Source organism: Rutilus rutilus, assembly GCF_951802725.1.
Source record: "Rutilus rutilus genome assembly, chromosome: 12".
NCBI lineage: Eukaryota > Metazoa > Chordata > Actinopteri > Cypriniformes > Leuciscidae > Rutilus > Rutilus rutilus.
The window spans coordinates 16,612,364-16,634,581 of record NC_140217.1 but is presented as its reverse complement, the minus strand read 5'-3'; the positions used below and the strand labels follow the sequence as shown (position 1 = coordinate 16,634,581).

The following is a 22,218-nucleotide window of genomic DNA, read 5'->3' as shown; positions in this document are numbered from 1 at the left end:
GTTAGTTCACTTTAATACCGCGTGCTTTATATGTTGCGGCTGATTGGACTGCAGTTCTGACACACCCACCAAACAAGAGAAAACGTTGTGCAACGTTTTGTCGGGGCTGAACCTTTTACAGTCTATGGGCTGAACCTATTTTTTTACAGTCTATGGGCTGAACGCAGCCCTGGTAAGTCCCACCCATAGATATCATATATAAAGGCTAGATGTCTCGTGCGCACTGCTGGCCAATGGAGGTCGACGTCCGCACGTGGCGGCCATCTTGCCACAGTGTACTCGCTCACTACTTCAATGGTGCATGTACTTTTAAATAACCATAACTTGCTCATTTTTCTACCGATTTTCAAACGGTTTGGTTTGTTATAAACGTCAGAGATGTAGTTATGACACTGCATACATACGAAAAATTATAACATACATGTTCAAGCATTCGGAATTATAGCCACGTTAATAACGTTTGTAAGAAACCAAACCGTTTGTAAATCCGTCAAGATTTCAGCGAGATAAGAGGATTTGTGTGCGTGCTGATCATTCACCTTAATGCACAGAGCACTGTCACAAGATGGCCGAACGATGATGCCGGAAGTGACTGCGCCATAAGACATCTAGTGTTTATATATGATATGGTCCTACCCATCCGTAAAACCCCAAGTGGACCTCCAGGTTGAAAAATCGTCAATGCAAGTGAATGTGAGAAAATAATTATTTTCTGGTCCCGTTTGAATTGTGCCATGAATGTGAACATTATGTTGTCTGTGAATTTTTTATATAATTTTTCATGTTACGAGTTTGACAGTATATTGCACGATTCTTTGGCTAGCAGAGGAAAAGACATAACGAGAAAGACTATGTCGCCTATGTGACGTCGTCATCCCATAACACATTTTCCCTCCACTTGTCAAATCACGGTGCTAATGCTGCGATAATCTATGGAGACAGATCGAGATGCCTGTGTGTTTTGTACCCAAATGTCACCATTCAAACCAAATGGGCTGTTCTTTCTTCAAACGCGTCGAAAGCAGCGAAGAGTTGTAGTCCACAAAGTGCTCTCACACAAAGTCTAACCGTATCAAACTTCTACCCGCTAAATTGTAGCATTCTTCACACGAAAAATTATATTAAAAATTCACAGACAACATATGTTCACATTCATGGCAAAATTCAAACGGGACTGTCTCACATTCACTTGCATTGACGATTTTTCAACCTAGAGGTCCAGTGGGGTTAGCGGAAGGGGCGGGACTTACCAGCTCTGCCCGCCTTCCAGGAAGTAACAAACTCCACTAGGCCAGAGTTGAAACGTTATACAACATCAATAAAAGCACACAAAGCAGAAGGCACTTCGTCCAAAAGAAAGTCCAACGGAGCAGTCATGAATCCTGATATTAGCCGTGAACGTGAAAATGCATCTTTTAACATGGAGATCCTTACGAATATTCTGGACGGTGGTGCAGAAAAGACTCGCAGGAGGAGAGAAATAGGTCAGCTGTGATCAGAATTATCTGATATCATCTGCACTTATTTATTGATTTATTTTATAATAATAATAATTTTAAATAATATTAAAATGATGCAGTTGTTTGGCCAATTTTGTATTATTATTATAAAAAGCTTTGGTAGCTATTGTAATGGCATGTAGTTTTGCTTTTAGTCTTTTTATGTGCCTTCTGTGGCTGGGTTGACTTGACTCATGACTTGATTGTTCTCATGCACTGAGCTTGAGTCTCCAGTCATGTCTTGTCCATACTCCTGTGTGGTATACAAAAAAAGCAAAACACTTAAATCGAAAAACTGTCTTAATTCTAAATCTTAACATAAATAACTCTAAAAATAATTCCTTAAGGGCAGAAACATAAAAATGGCTCGAAATTATTTATTGCTATTTTCCCAACAAAACAATTTTCATATTTGTTTCTGCAAACTATTGCGGTGCTTTTTTCAGTTGTACAGTTTTTGTTTCTCATGCAGTTTTCTCATGAAAATTACCTGTATGCCATTCAGATAAGAGAAACATTTCATTTATCTTGAGGTCAGTGGCCCTCTCACTGCTGCCATGCTACTTTGAGGTGATTCTTATATCACGTCATTTGACCTGAGTATTTGCAGGGACCACCATTTCATTATCATCATTTTTCTCTCTTTCTCTTTTTTTGTGTGTGTGTGTCATAAATCTGGCACCTAGCCTCTTAAATCTCTCTATATCCATGTAAAAAAAATAACCTGTACAGTTTATCACCTATCACCTATATTGCTTTATTTTTCTTCCCTAGAGTCTTTGGTCATTAGTGATCCAGACTTCCAGCATGAAGACCTGAACTTCCTCTCCCGCAGTGAGAGATATGATGCAGCAGTGCGTAAGAGTGCTCAGATGATTCTGAAACTTAGGGAATATGGTATTTCTGATCCAGAGGAGATTTACTCCTACAAGAGGTATGCATATTTGTCATGATTCAAGAAACTCTCTCTCGGTTATGATATACACTCACCTAAAGGATTATTAGGAACACCTGTTCAATTTCTCATTAATGCAATTATCTAATCAACCAATCACATGGCAGTTGCTTCAATGCATTTAGGGGTGTGGTCCTGGTCAAGACAATCTCCTGAACTCCAAACTGAATGTCAGAATGGGAAAGAAAGGTGATTTAAGCAATTTTGAGCGTGGCATGGTTGTTGGTGCCAGACAGGCCGGTCTGAGTATTTCACAATCTGCTCAGTTACTGGGATTTTCACGCACAACCATTTCTAGGGTTTACAAAGAATGGTGTGAAAAGGGAAAAACATCCAGTATGCGGCAGTCCTGTGGGCGAAAATGCCTTGTTGATGCTAGAGGTCAGAGGAGAATGGGCCGACTGATTCAAGCTGATAGAAGAGCAACTTTGACTGAAATAACCACTCGTTACAACCGAGGTATGCAGCAAAGCATTTGTGAAGCCACAACACGCACAACCTTGAGCCGGATGGGCTACAACAGCAGAAGACCCCACCAGGTACCACTCATCTCAACTACAAATAGGAAAAAGAGGCTACAATTTGCACGAGCTCACCAAAATTGGACAGCTGAAGACTGGAAAAATGTTGCCTGGTCTGATGAGTCTCGATTTCTGTTGAGACATTCAGATGGTAGAGTCAGAATTTGGCGTAAACAGAATGAGAACATGGATCCATCATGCCTTGTTACCACTGTGCAGGCTGGTGGTGGTGGTGTAATGGTGTGGGGGATGTTTTCTTGGCACACTTTAAGCCCCTTAGTGCCAATTGGGCATCGTTTAAATGCCACAGCCTACCTGAGCATTGTTTCTGACCATGTCCATCCCTTTATGACCACCATGTACCCATCCTCTGATGGCTACTTCCAGCAGGATAATGCACCATGTCACAAAGCTCGAATCATTACAAATTGGTTTCTTGAACATGACAATGAGTTCACTGTACTAAAATGGCCCCCACAGTCACCAGATCTCAACCCAGTAGAGCATCTTTGGGATGTGGTGGAACGGGAGCTTCGTGCCCTGGATGTGCATCCCACAAATCTCCATCAACTGCAAGATGCTATCCTATCAATATGGGCCAACATTTCTAAAGAATGCTTTCAGCACCTTGTTGAATCAATGCCACGTAGAATTAAGGCAGTTCTGAAGGCGAAAGGGGGTCAAACACAGTATTAGTATGGTGTTCCTAATAATCCTTTAGGTGAGTGTATATGGTAGAGTGAATTATTCAGGTTGATTGGGATACATTTTGCCATTGAGATACCTGGGAAAATGTGTCTCAATCAACCTGAAATCACCCTATATGGAATATGTTTATAAGATAGAAAACATTTGAGTTGTAAAGTTTATATAAAATGATAACAGACTAGTCAAAATGTTCGTCTAGTATCTACTAGTCTACTCATTCCTTATCATTACAATTTTCCCACTCAAATTCATGGTCTTAACAAATATGAAAGTAAGTTACTCCTTCATGAGTGCCCTGGTGTCTTTGCCACCTTTATCTCAGAATCTCTGTAATCGAATGACATGTCATGTATAAAAATCATACATGACATGTCATTCGATTACAGAGATGCTGAGTGCCCACATTGCTGAAAGAATACATTTTCCTGCATTTGGAGTACAAATGTCCTGTTTATTTTTCTAATTATTATTGTTAGTTTTTTTTAATGAATAGAAATCTTGTAAATGCGCATTAAACAATTTGTCACATTACATTATTTAGTTATCTTTCTCCAAAGGCAAAGGCAAGTTCCAACGTGTTTAAAGAGACAGCCTGAGCAAAGGTCTCCAATTAAAAGTGTGTCAAAGGCAATTGAAGCCAGAGCTACCAACTCCACCCATATTCTCAAACTGAATTAGCAGAAGGAAATTAAACTGGTTATTATTCACATTTAGGTGATTCAGACATGCTTGAAAAGTTCACTTTTAATACACATTTAGCACAATGAAAATAGTTGAGTTAGCATCAACCAGTGCAGCCACTCTTGACTGTTAATTAATCATTCAAATCAGTTCTGTATAAACATGTACATATCTTTGCCTTTATAAAATTGTACATTTCTGTAACTAAATATCTACATGTTTCTCGAGTTGAAGTTTTATACGTGTCTTCCATCCTGCAGTGTTGCTAAGGGTGTGTATCAAGAGCCCTTTGGTGTCCATTATGTCATGTTCATACCCACCTTAAACAGCCAGTGCACTACTGAACAGCGCAAAAAATGGATCCCATTAGCCGAGTCATTCCATATCTTAGGCACCTATGCTCAGACAGAGCTTGGGCACGGTCAGTCTCTCTCTCTCTCCCAGACAATTAAGGAAAATGTACTTTCTTTGTTTAGACCAAAATGAAAGTGTTGTCCTTTTGGGGTTTAGAGTTAACAGTACATACCGTTAAGCATGACCCTTGCAGGTGTTGACAGCTCAGTATGGTCATATTCTCAGATTTATGGTCTCCTAAAGTATAATGAATTGTTAGCTGGCTATAGTCACTCAATACCAGAAAATAAGTACTCCTGATTTAACCTAGTTTTCACCGTTCATTAAAACATTTTCCATCCCGTTCTGTGTGTATTAGTCCACTTTTCAAAAACATATTTTCATCCTGACCTTATTAGCATACAAACATTAAGGAAAAAGGATTGCACCTCAACCACGGCCTGTAATGTTTATTTTGATGGCTAAGTCTGGTCCAGCTTTTTAGTTTGAAATCTGTCACGTGCCTGTTATATTGTAGTTATACATCCTGTTTTGTACTGTATATGTGTAAATTAAATGCATTATTTAGATTTTTTTGTCCTACAAAATGTATTAGTTTTATTAATTAAAACTCTAATTTTAGTAGGAATGTGAGATAGTACGTTTGTAAGAAGGAAGAAGCAGCAGGCATTGAGAGAGTAATGGCTTCTTTGTGCTGAAGTGTCAGTTAGAGGGAGGAAATGTATCTGCTGGGAATATGGGACAAACAGGTCACCCTATTGTTTCTCTCTTGAAAGTAAGATTTTTGAGAGAGGCGTTTACTATTTTCTCCTCAACACGCATGTGCATTAGCTTGACATAAAAATATTTAGGTGATTTGAAATATATTATTGAAACAATCTTGAGAAACAGTTTTGGAGATTTTGTTCTTTCCCAGTTTAAGTACCCATGTCCCATGGCCATGGGTGATATATTAGTTTTTGTCTGTTGCTTACATAGAAATGGACACTTCTGTAGATGTTTTTCTTTCCATTTTCCTTATCCTCTCAGTTATTCATACCATAAGTGCCATGTTTTTAAGATGCATTGTGTTGTCGAGTAATGTAGAAAAGCTATATCAACATCCAGCTCTATCTGTTTTTGAACACGAGTGAATCCTGTATGAATGGCCCCTTAGTCTGCAACATTTTTTTTTTATTTTTTTTTATGTGCCGCTGCTTTAAAAAAAAAAAAAAACTATTAGAGTAAACTTGTTATATCTTATGCATGTTTTTATGCATTCTTTGAAATTGTATTTATTGCCATTGAAGAGCTTCTGTTTTAAGGAATACAGTTTGTGCAGTTATTTTTACAGCAGTAAAATGTTGTTTTTATTATTATAATTGATAAATGATTTGTGTAATCATTAATCATTATTAAATCTGATGTTTAATCAGCATCTGCATGACCTGCTTAAAATGATTTCTCTCCTTTTTTGTAATTTTCTGTCCATCATCTTTAATCCCATCCATATTCGTCTACATTCATACACATTCTTCTGACATTTCTCCTTTTCATTCTTCACACCCCCTTGTTTGATTCTCAATACATATTCCACCTTTCTACTTGCCTTTCTATTTCTTTCTTACACCTTTTTTTTTTCTTTAAATACTCCTCTCACTTTGACCCTTGCCCTATCAAAGCTGTGTGCACCGAGGGCGTCCAGAACCCCTTGATCTGCACTTGGGCATGTTCCTGCCGACGCTGTTGAACCAATCCTCACCTGAACAACTGGAAGCTTTCTTCATGCCAGCATGGAACCTGAAGATTATTGGCACCTACGCACAGACTGAGATGGGGCACGGTAACAAATCTGGCAACCTACCTGCACGCACATTTCTATACTTATAAATCTTATAAAGGTATTATAAATTTTTCCAGATTTTGTAGAAATTTTGTTACTGCATCATCTCTGTTACTGCATTATGTGGACAGTATTTTATAGCTATCATAATGGCAAGAAAAGGGCAAATATCAAAGAAAGACAGACTGAGATAAAGGATGGTTCCTAATTGTATGACACCAATGATACATATCCACCTGCAGAGCCATACATGACAGCAGTTTCTAACCAGCAGTGCCAGGCCAGCAGTCTCAGACTAGAAGTTTGGGTAGAGACTCACTCAGTGCCTAACTCCGCCACTAACCCTAACCTCACTGAGGCTATATGCTTTGTCTTAACTTCAATCTTGATACAGCTGGCTCGGTGGTTTGTATGGCTCTGCGGCACTGCTGTTGGATACTGTCGACACTAACTTCTAAACATGGAGCTGGAAGCTTAATGGTCTAGGGTTCTTTTGTTGGATCCATAGTCAGTGGCACCCTGAACCAAAAGCAATGGCCAGCACATTACATTCTCCTAATGTAATCTGGTTTGGGGATGAACTTGGCAGAAAGGTGTTAACAAAGCAACCTACAAGTGCAATAAATTGTTTGATATCCATTTTAGAATCAATGCCACAGGTGTGTTTTGCTGTTGTCTGGTAAAGATAGCCGATTGACTCTCTAATTGATTATTTCTAATATGCTTTATTTTCAAAGTAAACTGAATTTCTTTATAAAATCTGAAAAATTAGGTTTTCAAAAAAATTGAGAGTGAGTTAGTGAGTAAAGAGTATTTATTTTTCTTGCTGTCAAACACCTACAAGGGTTGCCTTAACAATGCTATTAGAACTTTTAAACTTAAAGATTATGAATACTGTTACATACTGAACCACTAAGGGGATTAGAGCTTGTTAATTTGCTCAGTCCTAGATATTTGTTTAAATAATTGGCAATACTTGACTTTGAAACTGCATGAATTTCACTTTGATTTACTCGTAAATCTGTAATATGTAGTTACAGTTGTCTGTGATATGTCACATGTATAATATCCTTCTAGGTACACACATTCGTGCTCTTGAAACCACTGCTACTTACGACCCTTCCACCCAAGAGTTTGTTTTGAACAGTCCAACAATCTCCTCTATCAAATGGTGGCCAGGTGGATGTGAGTAAGCCCTGCTCAAATCACACAATTTTATGTCAATTATAATGTCACTGTGTACAACTGATTACGTTACATGCTTTTTTAAAATTATTAATTTACTCTCTGTCTTTCTAGTGGGTAAAACCTCAAATCATGCTATAGTCCTGGCTCAGCTGTACACGCAGGGCAAGTGTCATGGCCTACATGCCTTCATCACACCCATTCGCAGTATGAAGACACACATGCCACTGCCAGGTACAGAACCTTGAGTTGGTGTATGTCCCTAAAAGTTGTGATGATATATAGAGAGATACAGAATGGAGCATGTGTGTGAGGTTTTGGTTGTTTTTTTGGTATGGTATTATATGACTATAAGACTGTTTAGATCAGGGGTGACAAGCTCAGTTCCTCGAGGGCCACAGTCGTGCAGAGTTTATTAAACGCACCTTATCAAGCTAATCAAGTTATTTAGGTATGGTTGTTGGAGCAGGGAACTAAACTCTGCAGGAATGTGGACCGCCAGGAGCAGAGTTTGGCACCCCTAGTTTAGAAGGACTGCAGTTGTTACACAGTCACCAGATTATGGAATGATTGCTTTATCTTATCACAATTATATGCCACTTTGCAATTTTACAATCACTTGTTGCCTTCCAAAAATGGGAATTGTACATCAATACGTACACCAATGAAATGCAATTTTTTTTCTTGTTAATTGTTGCGCTGTGTAACTGGACCAAAAACCTATTGATTCATCTTACACCGAGCCTATGCAATAGTGCAGTTTTAAAAATATTGTTTCAAATTATTGGATTTTAAAGCCAAGTTACACTGTTATGGCAACAACTAAAAAAGGACAGTCCAATAACTTATATATGATTTGTTGGATTTGCAAGAAGTAGGGGTGGTGGCAAAAGTTGCTAATTCCACAAATGTATAAAGAAATAAAAATAAAATCTCGAAGGACCCAACACTCCATTAAATTTGCTTAACTTGGTGAACTGAAAAGAAAAATCACACCCTTAGCTCTTTCTAGTCAAATGCCTAAATATAAACTTGACAGTACCACATGGCAAAGTTACAGTAACTGACAAAACAAACGGAAAAAAACCCAGCAGTTAAAGAAAAGCTGAATGAATTTTTTTTTTTTTTTTGAAATGTTTTTTTTTCTGCAGTATCTTGTTGTAATAGACTTTTTATTTAGATATTATTAAGTCATTCTGTCCAAAATGAATTTTTATTTACAATTTGACAGCCCGATATTTTGATGCTTAGACATTTGTCTAGTAATATGATTTGTACAAAGAATGTAGTCTTCAATAATTAAGTCATTGTTTTTGTATCTGTTGTGTTTGAACAGGTGTGGTGGTCGGTGATATTGGCCCCAAATTTGGTTTTGATGAGGTTGATAATGGCTACTTGAAACTGGAAAATGTCAGGATTCCACGTGAGAATATGCTGATGAAGTATGCCAAGGTGAGCATATCCTGCTCACACAGAAAGATAAAAAGGTTACAGCAATTGTGTTTTCGCTTGTGTTTAGAGTTTATAAGCAAAATCAAGGAAGATTTTAAATAGTTTATAATTATGTGTGCTCATTTATATTGAGTGGATTCCAAAAGACTAGACAAAATCTAATCTAATCTAATCTAAAGACTAGACTAATTTAATACTGGAAATAAACAGAATTTTAGAATTTTGAAAAGCAACAAAATGTTATGACAAAAGGAATAAATAATATAAAAAAGAATAAGAAAGATTCTGAATTATTTTAAGATGTGTACTTTAACTAAATAAATAAATTATGAAGAAAACTGTTTCCACTGGGGCATTCTCAAATGTAATTGCTTTACTTGGTGTGTTCTTGTATAGGTTGAACCAGACGGTACATATGTGAAGCCTCCTAGTGATAAGCTCACATATGGCACTATGGTGTTTATTCGCTCCATGATAGTGGGAGAGTCAGCACGAGCTCTCTCCAAGTCCTGCACCATTGCCATCCGTTACAGTGCAGTCCGACACCAGTCTGAACTACGCCCAGGGTGGGTGTCTCTCTCTCTCTCTCTCTCTCTCTCTCTCTCTCTCTCTCTCTCTCTCTCTCTCTCTCTCTCTCTCTCTCTCACTCTCACTCTCACTCTCACTCTCTTGGGTTTTCCTTTTAGACTTTTGCTCAAACAAATATTACAGAAATAAATAAACATTTTAAGGTGATTTTAAATTAACTTTAAATTAACTTTAAATTTTTTTCTTTTAGAGAACCAGAGCCACAGATCTTGGACTATCAGACCCAGCAGTATAAACTATTTCCTCTGCTGGCCACTGCCTATGCCTTCCACTTTGTGGGGCAATACATGAGTAAAACATACCATCGCATCTCAGGAGACATTAATCAGGGTGACTTCAGTGAGCTGCCAGAAGTGAGCAGAAATATGTTATAAAAAAGTTTGATATATGTGTTTATCTTTTTTTTTTTTTTTTTTTACATGTTTGTCTGTTTTATAGCTCAATTTGAGTGTCTTTTGTCTAATTTTTTTACTTTTTTTTAATTACTTCTCTTTATTCTTTCTATAGCTGCATGCTCTATCTGCAGGTCTGAAAGCTTTTACCACCTGGGCGACGAATGCAGGCATTGAGGTGTGTCGCATGTCATGTGGTGGACATGGTTACTCCCGCTGCAGCAGTTTACCTGACATCTATGTCACCTTTACACCGACCTGCACTTATGAGGGAGAAAATACAGTTATGATGCTGCAGACAGCTAGGTAAAAACACCTGTTTACATTTACTGTTTCAAACTGAAGTTGCAATGAATAAGTAAAATAGATTATGATAGATTATGATATATATCTGTAACTTCATGCAGTGATTTGGGAGGAATGTTGTGTAGTCCCTACCAGCCGTTTGTTTATAGTCCTTAAAAATCGATTTCTTTAAAAGCAAATATCTTCCTTTGCTTTGAACTTTGAGCATTGTAACTTTGCAGATGTTGTTTATGCTCAAACAGCAATATTACACACTAACTAAAGTTAAAAGTGAAATCATAATCAACCACCCCTTTTAAGCCGTGTCTGTGAAACTGGGGGAAAGTTGGCTAATAAGAAGAGACTGGTGTCAGCACTGACATTAATATAGTTGTCCGTCACTGAGTGAAGCAACTAAACTCACACCATAACTACAAATATACTTTTTTGGCCACTGGTACTGTGTGTGCGGTAGCTAACAGTTTTGCACTTGCCTGGCCTAGCCGAGCCCACATTTGTGCATTTTGAATGTAACAGAGGCTTGTATTAAAGACTGAGAGATTGGTTTCAAGTGATGAGCCTGGTGCTTAGGGCATAATAGGAGTGACTGCTGATCAGAAACAATACAATGAGTAATTTGACGCACTGCTATGGAAGCTTATGGGTAGCAAATTTCAATTTGAGATGTAATATGCGAAATGACAATGCAGTATGTAAAAGGGCAATGCATTTCTGTATTTTAATTTTAATTTTCCAATACATTTGTGCAACGTTTGGTGCAAAATGAAAATGAAAATTATATCATTTACATTTGCCATTTCATACACTGTTTAATATGTAAATTTTATACATATTTTAACGCTTTATAAGTTGCAAAATTAAAATTAAAATGTATTACAGAAATGATTAGATATGTTTAACATGTTCAAACAAAAACTGTAGCAAAATTGTAATTTAAATGTTATTTTTTCTTAATTGCATTTACACTAACAGTTAAGACACTTGCGATTGCATTTCCATTAAGTGTCCCGCAATGAATGTAGCAAAATTCAAAATGCCGGTTTTGTTTGTGCTGCTTCAGTTTTTGAAATATTAGACCGAATTATAGACGATGACGTCACCAGCCCCCCGACCTGCTCCACATTCACCCAAAATAGTCTCATATGTTTGTGCTAATTTGCGCCGATAAACGTTTATTTTGTGCTGCTTCGGTTTCTTAAATGTTAAAATAATATTTATTGGTCATTCTGAGGTCACTCAGCCCCCTACTGCTCCACATTCACCCAAAATAGTCTCGTTTGTTTGTGTGATCGTTTGTGCCGGTTAAAGTTTCGTGTGCTGCTTCGTTGTTTAAAATATAGACGATGACGTCACCAGCCCTCGACCTGCTCCACATTCACCCAAAAAAGGCTAGGTCGATGAATTTGACCCGTCAGATTCCGTGACCCTGTGTATTAATACCTGATCAATATGCTTGATAAAATAGAAAGGGGATTCGCATGTCTGCCTCATATTTTATGATTATACAGCTGCATAAACAGAGATGGTCACACATCACATTCGTCACTTTATTGAACATTACAGTCAGTAAAGAGCGGTCACGTTTTTAGGTAGCTATTAATACCGAATACCAACCGAGCTTTGTCATATTATGTGATCACAGAGTAATAGGCCTATGCATTTGTAAGGAAAAACTATAGGATCTCCAACATTATTGGGTATTAAAGTTAATATTAATAAGAATAAAGATAAGCATGTATCAGACAATGAGAATATTTTATACAAAACGAAACCATCAACGCAGTCCAGCATCAGACAACAGCAGCTCAGCATAATGTTGACTCCTGATAAGGCAGAACATTCTCCCAGACCCAGACGGTCCAACATCGTACTGGTTCTATCACCTGCAGACGCGTAATAATCTTCGGAAACACTACCATTTCTCTGTCCACGCTCCACTTCATCTGCTAGTGAATGTAACGCTCGTATCAGCTCTGCTGCTGCCGTGTTTCCTTCCAACACCTCAAAATACGCACCGTAGCGTATTTTTACCTGTTGCCGAGCCCCGCCTTCACGCAGTGATTGACAGGGCGGGGCGGGCACGTGATCGGCTCAGAATGCATTTTCAAATTGCACATTGAATTTTGCTACATTCATTGCGTGACACTTAATGGAAATGCAATCGCAAGTGTCTTAACTGTGAGTGTAAATGCAATTAAGAAAAAATATCATTTAAAGGTGCATTGCGCAACATTTCATGTTAAAAATACCCGTTTTTCGAACCCATACATGCTTAAACAATTGCCTGATGGGCTGAATGAGCCCTTCTATGATCACTGCGATTGCCTCTATAATCCTGTACAGTAAAATAAATAAGAGGGATTCGGGTCGGAATCGACTGGGCGTGACGTCATGCGCGTTCACGCTCACCTGGGTATGTCTGGCAGGTTTGTGTATTCGCCGCCATTATCCGCATCAGCGAAGACAACTCAAGCGACTTTTGCAAAAGTAGAAGATGGATTCAAAGAGACCGGCTTCTAGTTCATCCCAAACTCCACGTAACCGCGTGCACAACTCTGGTTGCAGTTTCGCGTGTCGCCAGAAGGGGGCATAGTTCTGCAAAAACTCAGAGACTTGCGCAATGCACCTTTAAAGGTGCCCTAGAATTTTAAATTTAATTTATCTTGGCATAGTTAAATAACAAGAGTTCAGTACATGGACATGACATACAGTGAGTCTCAAACACCATTGTTTTCTCCTTCTTATTTAAATCTCGTTTTTGAAAACCCCCCCTGAAAAATAGGTGAATCTCCACATAACACCGACTGTGACGCAACAGTCGGGATCATTAATATGTACGCCTCCAAAAATGTGCATATGCCAGCCCATGTTCAATGCCAGGCGGAACTGCGCAGACGAATCATTTTTCTTCGAGAGACATCATGGCTTGCAAACGAGCGAAGCATGGCAAGTTGCTCAGTGTTTGGATGTACAAATGAACACAAAGGTTTTTTTTAGTTCCTTCATCCGAGCCTCTGAAGACCCAGTGGGTTATGTGAATGTCTGATGTGTAATTGTTCAAGTTCAGACAGATAATCTTTCTCTCAAAGTCGTTCAATACTGTTTATGCATCAGTAAATCAAGCCAGTGACTAAACGATCAACTTCACGTCGTTTCTCTTAGTAGGATGAAAATAATCTTACTTAAACTGTGATTAATATACAGATAGCGATCAAAGAACAATCCCTTTCCAGTCGCCCAAGCTGTCAGTCACACAGCGCGAGTTTATCTGGACACTTGCCAAAACTCGTTATGAAATCAATGACGCTGTTACACTGCACAACGAAGCTCTTACTGTATGTACATCATGTTTGCATTGGTGAAATCATTAGTGAGAGTGCAGAAACTGCGTTGCAATGATAAGATCTTCATTCACGTGATCAACAGGCTTACACTGAAGTCTCACAGCAGCCAATCACAACAGTGGGCGTTTACACTGAAGTCTCACAGCAGCCAATCACAGCAGTGGGCGTTTACACTGCAGTCTCACAGCAGACACGCCCCTTCAAACAAGAGTGTTCAAATCAGAGGCTAAAATCAGGCTAGGAAATATGACTTTTATTTCTAAATTATAACAAATTTTGCTCTAAAAAACATACTGACATTATAAGGGCACCCCAGGAAACATTCTAAAATAATAAAATAATCCATGCAATGGCACCTTTAAATTACAATTTTGCTACAGTTTTTGCTTGAACATGTTAAACATATCTAATCATTTCTGTAATACATTTTAATTTAAATTTTGCACCTTATAAAGCGTTAAAATATGTATTCAATTTACATATTAAAACTAGTGTATGAAATGGCAAATGTAAATTATATAATTGAATTTTCATTTTGCACCAAACGTTGCACAAATGTATTGGAAAATTTAAATTAAAATACAGAAATGCATTGCCATTTTACATATTGCATTGTCATTTTGCATATTACATTTCCAATTGAAATTTGCTACCCATAAGCTTCCATACACTGTAGGGTCATGGAATGGGTTGTCCACTCAAGGGATATGCAGTGATGAAAGCTTGAGAGAGTAGTAGTGTCTGTTAGGGGCGAGTAGGCAAGAAGCTGATCTCCATACAAATTGATGTAATCTGTCAGCAGGGAAGCCCAGTGAGCCTGGCAACATAGGAATCATCAGGGCTAGCTGACAGAGAGACAGTGGGAAGATCACAGGACTTGGCAAGAGGTGAAACAGTTCGCTACACAGGAAGTGTAGAATCATAGACAGAGAATAGTCCAAAATGGGAACACTAAAGAGACTTTAGGCAGGGAAGAAATCTACAACCATAAATGCAGAAAAATCCAACAAGAAAAAATACTAGACCATCTAGGCAAGAATAAAGTTCAAACTTTCCACATATTGACTGAATGTAGAGACATGAAAAATAACAGAGTACCAATACTACAAAATACTAACAAGATGGCTGGAAAGTTTCAGAGTAGGTTTAGAGTTGTCAAGTCTAGATAAGAGTTCACAAGTCTAGATACATCCAACCTGGTTTGGGATCAGGTTTAGCGGTCTCACAAAGCTCGGTATAAACGTTCTGTCAACTCAGGTTTGATCCAGAGTTTGCACTTAACTCTGAAGCGTGTGCACCTGAAAGTGTGACGTGCGGCAAACAGCCAATCACATGGAACATGAAGAGCTTCAGTTTAATTCACTTCTCGTGACCGTGAAACACTGGAACAATGGGGAACAAAGGAAACACTTCAAAATATCGAATGGTGTCCTACAACACAAAATCAGAGAAACAAGAATGTAACATCTAAAATGCCTTAATTTTTTATTTTTTGGCAGTTAACTAACTATATTTGTGCTTATTTTAGTTACTACCATTGCTAATTGCTAAAGTCAGATTACACTGTATACAGTAAAAACTGTTCTACAATAATATGTGTGCCAAATGTATGTAAAAGTTTGTATTTTTTGAGAAAATCAAGTTTTAAGACACTGATGTAAAGCCATAAAACACATGCTGAACACTTGCTTACAAGACTTGTTTAAGCAGTTTTAATTTTAATTTCCTATTCCAGTGAATAACCTTAAATGTTACCTAAAAAGGTACAAATCCTAAACTGCCAGAGGTTAAAGAAACAAGTGCCGTTAACATCCGAATTCACAAATTTTATCATGCAATTTTGTACAGACATCCTGCTGAGAAATAATTGGCTGAATTTTTTTTTTATTATGCATATAATATCTATGTACAGTATAGTGTTACGTTATGTATACGTATAGATAATTTGTTTTCAGTTTCCGAGTGTTTTTAAAATAGTTCAAAGTTAAAGTTATTCACAATATTCAATGAGATGATTTACCATGTATCTCAATTAAATAATTTATTTGTACAACTTTAATTACCTGACATGTCTTCTGTTAATTAGGTATTTGGTGAAGAGCTACAAACAAGCACGGGCAGGACAGCAGTTGACGGGCATTGTTTCTTACCTGAATGAACCTCAGAACAGAATACAGCCCCATTCTGTGTCCTCCCGTCCCACTGTTGTCAGTATTAATGACCTGGTCAGTATTAATGACCTGGCCAGCATTGTGGAGGCATACAAATTCAGAGCTTTAAAGTAAGTGGGTTCCAGAAAAACGTATAATAGATTGTAATAGATTTTGTGGTATATTATGGCAGGTTGTAAAATGTGCCATAGATAACAGTGCTATTAAAACCTTGCTCACATAGAATTTTTGCAGTGACTGAGAATGTTTTTGAAAAATGCTCACAGGTTAGTTGAAATGGCAGCTAAGAACCTCCAGGCAGAGCTACAGCACAGCAAGAGCAATGAGGATGCCTGGAACAACAGTTCCATTGATCTAGTCCGAGCATCTGATGTGAGGCTTCTTTAAAAACAACCTGAGTAATAATATAAACACTAGGGTGTCCAATCTTGGTCCTGGAGGGCCACTGTCCTGCTGGATTTAGTTCCAACCCCAATTAAACAAACCTGAACCAAGATAGAGGTCTTCACAATATGGGCTGTGCCCGAAAGCTTGGGCAGCTGACTTGTTGATCTCAAACAGCTTCTGAGGCATCTTAACAGTCTAATGTTCTTCAATAGAAAGCTTTGGTCATAACCAGGCCCGGCACCATGAGGGGGCTAAAGGGGGATCTGATTGATTTGTGCTCCCTCAGTTTCAATTGAAACACTTCAACTACACTTCCAGGCAGGCATGTTAAGACAAGTTGTTGGTCCCTCAAGGACCAGGATTGGTCACCCCTCTGTTAAAACAAATTCAGTTAATGAATTGTTTCAGTATACAAAACCCATTCAATCATTTCATAATAGATGATTTGTACAGATTCAGCGTTGCAGAAATTATTATTTTAAAGATTTTGTTTTTGACTAATTCCTTTTCATTCTCTCTCCACAGGCTCATTGTCATTATGTGGTAGTGAAGCTGTTTGCTGCTAAACTGAGTGAGATTGGGGATACGGCTGTCCACTCTGTGCTCAGCACTTTGGCTCTGCTTTATGCCCTTCATGGAGTCGCACAGAACACTGGAGACTTTTTACAGGTTATACACCATACAGTATATAAGACATATTTAGTTCATATATTTTGCTCAACCCAGATAATAAATCAGTACCTGAGACTGCAGAGTTTATTTAATTGAATTTATATGTTGTGAAATGTTAACATTTATTAATTGATAACAGTTATGAATAGTTATTTTGTCTCTAATCATAGAAGGAACAGCATCTCACTCACCAGATACATTAAAAAACAGGAGATATGTATCAATACTAGATCCAAAACTGCAGCACTGATCATTAATATATACTGTTTATCCAGGGGTGTCAAACTCCACAGCCCTGCAGACTTTAGCTTCAGGAGCTCCAGGAGCTGAGTTTGACACCCCTGGGGCCTGTACCATAATGGTAATTGAACAAACTAAGGGTTACAAGATTAGTTTTGAGTTGACAAATCTAAACCAATCCAGTCGTTTGTTGGTACCATAACAGTGATCACCAACTTTCTCCATCAACTCAGGTTTTAATCCTGAGTTCAGGGAGCTTGTGCTTATCAGTAAGTGACATCAGTAGCAAACAGCCAATCACATTCCTTGAAACATGCGGCGCTGCGATTCGGATTCACTTCTCGGGGATTCAATTCTCTCTACTGCTGAAGATAAAAATATCTTACTATATCAGTGCAACTGGAAGTTGTGAAGTTAGTTTATATAGTTGATAATATACAGAGATTTGAACCTGTAAGCTCATGTAGTCATTAAGCATATTTATTCTAGAGTGTGTTTATATTACATAATGATCCATAATTAATCCATCCTTAATACATATCTATATATATATATTTATTTAAACTAATTGCTTAATAACAGTTGTTAAACTACAATAAATTGCTTATGTGCAATGGATAAAGGGTATAATAATTATATAAATCATATAAAATAATTATAATAAATCATAATCACTAAATGCCAGAGGATTTTGTCTTTCAAAATCCTACTATATAGCAGTGGCGAGTGGGTGCCGTGTCATGTTAAAAAATGTGCCCAGTTCAGATATGTTGGATGGGTTTAATAAGCGAGACGCTCACGTTCGCTCTACACAGTGTTAGCTACTCACTTGCTTACTCTCATGACACATAGCAACACAGCTAAAAGTATTCCTAATATGTTGGACCTTTTATTGAAAGTAGTCTACGTTAAGACATGCCTTCACAAGCACCCCGTAAGAGCGGTGATTGTGAGGTTTGAATTGAGAGAGGCGCGAAAGGGACATTTTTAAAATGTGCTTTATTTTTGTAATTCCGTTGGTGCCACTAATGTCGCAGAAACTACATACTTCACCTTTAAACGGTACAGCGCATCGATTTAGAACACACAAAAGATTCAAATCTAAATCAGACAACAAATAAGACATACCATGGCAGGTGTTAATTTAAATGTCTTTTTTAATTAAGAATTAAAAATAAGTATAATATAATACAGATTAGTTGCTTATTATAAATATAATTATAATAAATCAATAAAAATATATGTATTCTTTAAAGAGATGCTTCCAGAGGTCATAGATCCTCTTCTTAATATCATTCATTCATCTTTGTCATTAGGATACGTACCGAAAACTTTTAACCTGGCTATTATTAAACTGCTTGTTAAAAAAGCGCAACTTGATCCTACAGAATTAGTCAATTACAGATCTATCTCGAATCTACCTTTTCTGTCAAAGATACTAGAAAAGACAGTATCCTCACAACTATGTTCCTTTTAGAAAGAAATGTTATCTGCAAGGATTTCCAGTCAAGATTTAGACCATAGTACTGAGACTGCTCTCATTAGAGTTACAAATGATTTGCTCTTATCCGATCGTGGTTGTATCTCTCTACTAGGGTTACTCAATCTTAGTGCTGCATTTGACAATATCGACCCCAACATTCTTTTGAATAGACTCGAAAATTATGTTGGCATTAGTGGAATTGCATTGGCATGGTTCAAATCATACTTATCTGACCGTTATCAGTTTGTAGTAGTAAATGAAGAGATGTCATATCGATCACAAGTTCATTATGGAGTACCACAAGGCTCACTACTAGGACTGTTGCTGTTCAATCTGTACAGGCTAACCAGGGGAGATATCATTAGGAAGCATTATGTTTTCACTGTTATGCTGATGATACTCAGCCGTATATTTCTTCGCGCCCTGACGAAACTTACCAATTAACGGAATGCATAGCTGATATAAAAAACTGTATGACTAGTAATTTCCTACTACTTTATTCTGAAAAAACAGAGATTCTAATTATTGTACCAAAAGCCTCAGCACGTACTAACCTAGAATACCGTCTAACAATTGATGACTGCTCTGTCAAGTTGTTGGTTAGGAACCTGGGTGTGCTCTTTGATACCAATCTTTCATTGGTTCATCATTTCTAGCATCTGTAAAACCGCATTCTTCCATCTTAAAAATATAAATATAAATTACAGTTAGTTCATGCGTTCATGACCTCAAGGCTACATTGTAATGCTCTACTGGGTGGTTGCCCTGCACGCATAATAAACAAAAGCTGGTCCAAAATGCAGCAGCTCGAGTTCTTACTAGAACCAGGAGGTATGACCATATTAGTTCTGTCAACACTGCATTGGCTCCCTATTAAACATCGTATACATTTTTAAATATTGCTGATAACTTACAAAGCACTAAATGGTTTAGCTCCCCAGTACGTGAGCGAGGTCTTAATGCATTATAGTCCTTCATGTCTATTGCGATCTCAAAATTCTGGCCAAATGATAATACCTAGAATATCGAAATCAACTGCTGGCGGTAGATCCTTTTCCTATTTAGCACCTAAACTTTGGAACAGTCTTCCTAACGTTGTCCGGGAAGCAGACACACTCTGTCAGTTTAAATCTAGACTAAAAACACATCTCTTTAACCTGGCATACACATAGAACATTATACATTTCTATTATTCAAATCATGTAAAATGTTAGGCTGCATAAATTAGGTCAGCCGAAACCGGGAACACTTCCCATAACACTCGATGTACTCGTTACATCATAAGAAGAATGGCGCCTACGCTAATATTAGTCTTTTTTTTATTTATCCCGAGGTTTACCGTAGTCCACCGGATCCAGGCCATATCCAGATTTGAGGAAGGACCTGCACCTAGACACGACGACAATGCAGTCCTGAACAAATAGACTCCTTCCCTTTACCTCTGTACAGATAAAACGTTATCAAAATGATTCCAGTTCGTATGGATCCGTGGAAACGACAAAAAATTCTGTATTATGCAGGCCAGACAAGTAATTTGGCAATGTCACTTTGTAAAGAAAGACTACGCGCCTACGCATATATATATTCAAATGTGCATACCTATAGACTAAACACGTAATATGCATGTGCAATCCGTCACCACTTTCACAGATTTTGAAGTTTACACTAAACCGGCTACATGGTATAGGCCCCTGGTATTGTACTCCTTTTTTTTTTTTTTTTTTTTTTTTATATGTGCTAATTAAGCTTGAACTATTATTGTGACATATTATTATAGTATTGTGACAAACATAGTTGGGCCCTGTCTTGTGGTTCACAGGGGTGTCCCACAGATTTGCAGTATGTCATTGGACATGGAGACAGCTGCTCCTAGAACAGCAGTTTAGCATATCTCTTTTAGGTGTAACAGCTGTAACACCTGATCATATTTTTCTTCTTTGTCAGGCTGGTCTGCTAAGTGTTCCTCAGCTGACTCAGATCTCACAGAGGCTGAAGGATCTTCTCTCTGAGCTAAGGCCCAATGCAGTGGCTCTGATTGATGCCTTTGACTACCGTGATGAGATGCTTGGTTCTGTTCTGGGGCGATATGATGGAAATGTCTATGAGCACATGTTTGAGTGGGCCAAGAGATCGCCTCTGAACCATACTGAGGTGAGTAAACAGTGCTTGGGTGTCTGTGAAAATGTTGTCTTATTTTAGAAATGTGAATGTATCGTATTCATGTCTGGTGAAGAATGCAATGGCAAATTGTGTTGTGCAAGTTAAAAACTTTTATTTTGTAAAATGATATTACAAGACCCTCATATAATTTTTTTTTCTTAAGGTGCACGAGTCATACCACAAGTACTTGAAGCCCCTACAGTCCAAATTGTAAGCAGTGCATTTATGGGAGAAAGGGAAGAGTCTGTCGAAGACAGCTAATACCGTTTGCTCCACCAGCTGTAGATTTCCTTGTCATCTACTGTAGAAAAGGACCTTCTATTCATCACATGTATGGATTCTGCTGTCAGAGATGAGATTATTTTTTGTTTTTGATTAATTTTAAATGGGTATGGTTCTGTTATGCATTCTAATTTTTTAGAGAAGTAGGTCATGATTGCTGTCTCTATGCACTTAAAATAAATAATAATTTCAAGTAAATCCACATTCATTACTTTTTATAATTGTATAGATTATTTGTTGTATGTAATATTTGCTTAATTTGTCTCTCTAGAGGATCAAATCATCAAGCTATATTTGCATAAAATCCAAAATCCTCTGGGTCATAAACTTCAAATGAAATGCTAAAAGTGAATGTTTGTACTATGAATACTGTGAATAACTTGAGTTTGAATGCTATTTACTGAATAATTAAATATTTGAGGGTCAGACATACCTCTTTAAAATCATGCCTTAATAAGACCCCCAGACAGGAATGTTTTAATTTTTGTAGCGAGAATCAAAATCAATGTATTGGTAGTTCTATTGCAATGATTTCCACCATTTACATAGAAGTGTACTGATCTGTGACTAGATTTTTTTTCACACTGTTGTTATTTCAATTCTTATGCTACATTAATAAAGGGAAATTATAACATTTACAGTTGTGTAAATTGTGGAGTATTTTTAATTCATGAATTTAGGTAGTGGAATTTTCATTTCTAATTACAATTAAAATATTTACATTTAAATGAATTATGAACACATCGAGAGCATATGGTAAACTCTGAAGCTTGTGTATGCCTCGTGCTAAAACAAATCTCATCTCAAATCTAGCTTTGGAACAGCATGATGCTAAGTAAAGTATGACAGAATATTCATTTTTGGGTGAACTATCCTTTTAAGGGTAATGCACAGTCCACAGCTTTGGGTCTACCATAAAATGATGGTCTTTCTCCACCTTTCTAAAGATAGCACACTGATTCTTGACATAAGAGACAAAAGATGTCCTACACAAAAGTCCTCTTTATGTTAAAAAT

At 37.5% G+C, this 22,218-nt stretch overlaps 1 protein-coding gene across 2 annotated transcripts; it reads left to right on the top strand.

Annotated features, from left to right (window-relative positions):
• Positions 1 to 1,238: 1,238 nt before the first annotated feature.
• acox1 (acyl-CoA oxidase 1, palmitoyl) lies at positions 1,239 to 21,840 on the top strand. 2 transcript variants are annotated; one of them, XM_084426120.1, is made up of 14 exons: positions 1,239 to 1,484; positions 2,274 to 2,433; positions 6,380 to 6,540; positions 7,618 to 7,725; positions 7,840 to 7,959; positions 9,062 to 9,177; positions 9,574 to 9,743; positions 9,956 to 10,118; positions 10,273 to 10,463; positions 15,894 to 16,088; positions 16,245 to 16,350; positions 16,891 to 17,034; positions 20,705 to 20,911; positions 21,084 to 21,840. In XM_084426120.1, exons 1-14 carry the CDS (start codon positions 1,376 to 1,378, stop codon positions 21,132 to 21,134), a joined length of 2,001 nt encoding a protein of 666 aa, XP_084282246.1. In that variant the 5' UTR covers positions 1,239 to 1,375; the 3' UTR covers positions 21,135 to 21,840. The 2 variants fall into 2 exon arrangements, with proteins under 2 accessions (XP_084282246.1, XP_084282247.1); XM_084426121.1 differs by lacking the exon at positions 6,380 to 6,540 and adding an exon at positions 4,625 to 4,785.
• Positions 21,841 to 22,218: the final 378 nt, after the last annotated feature.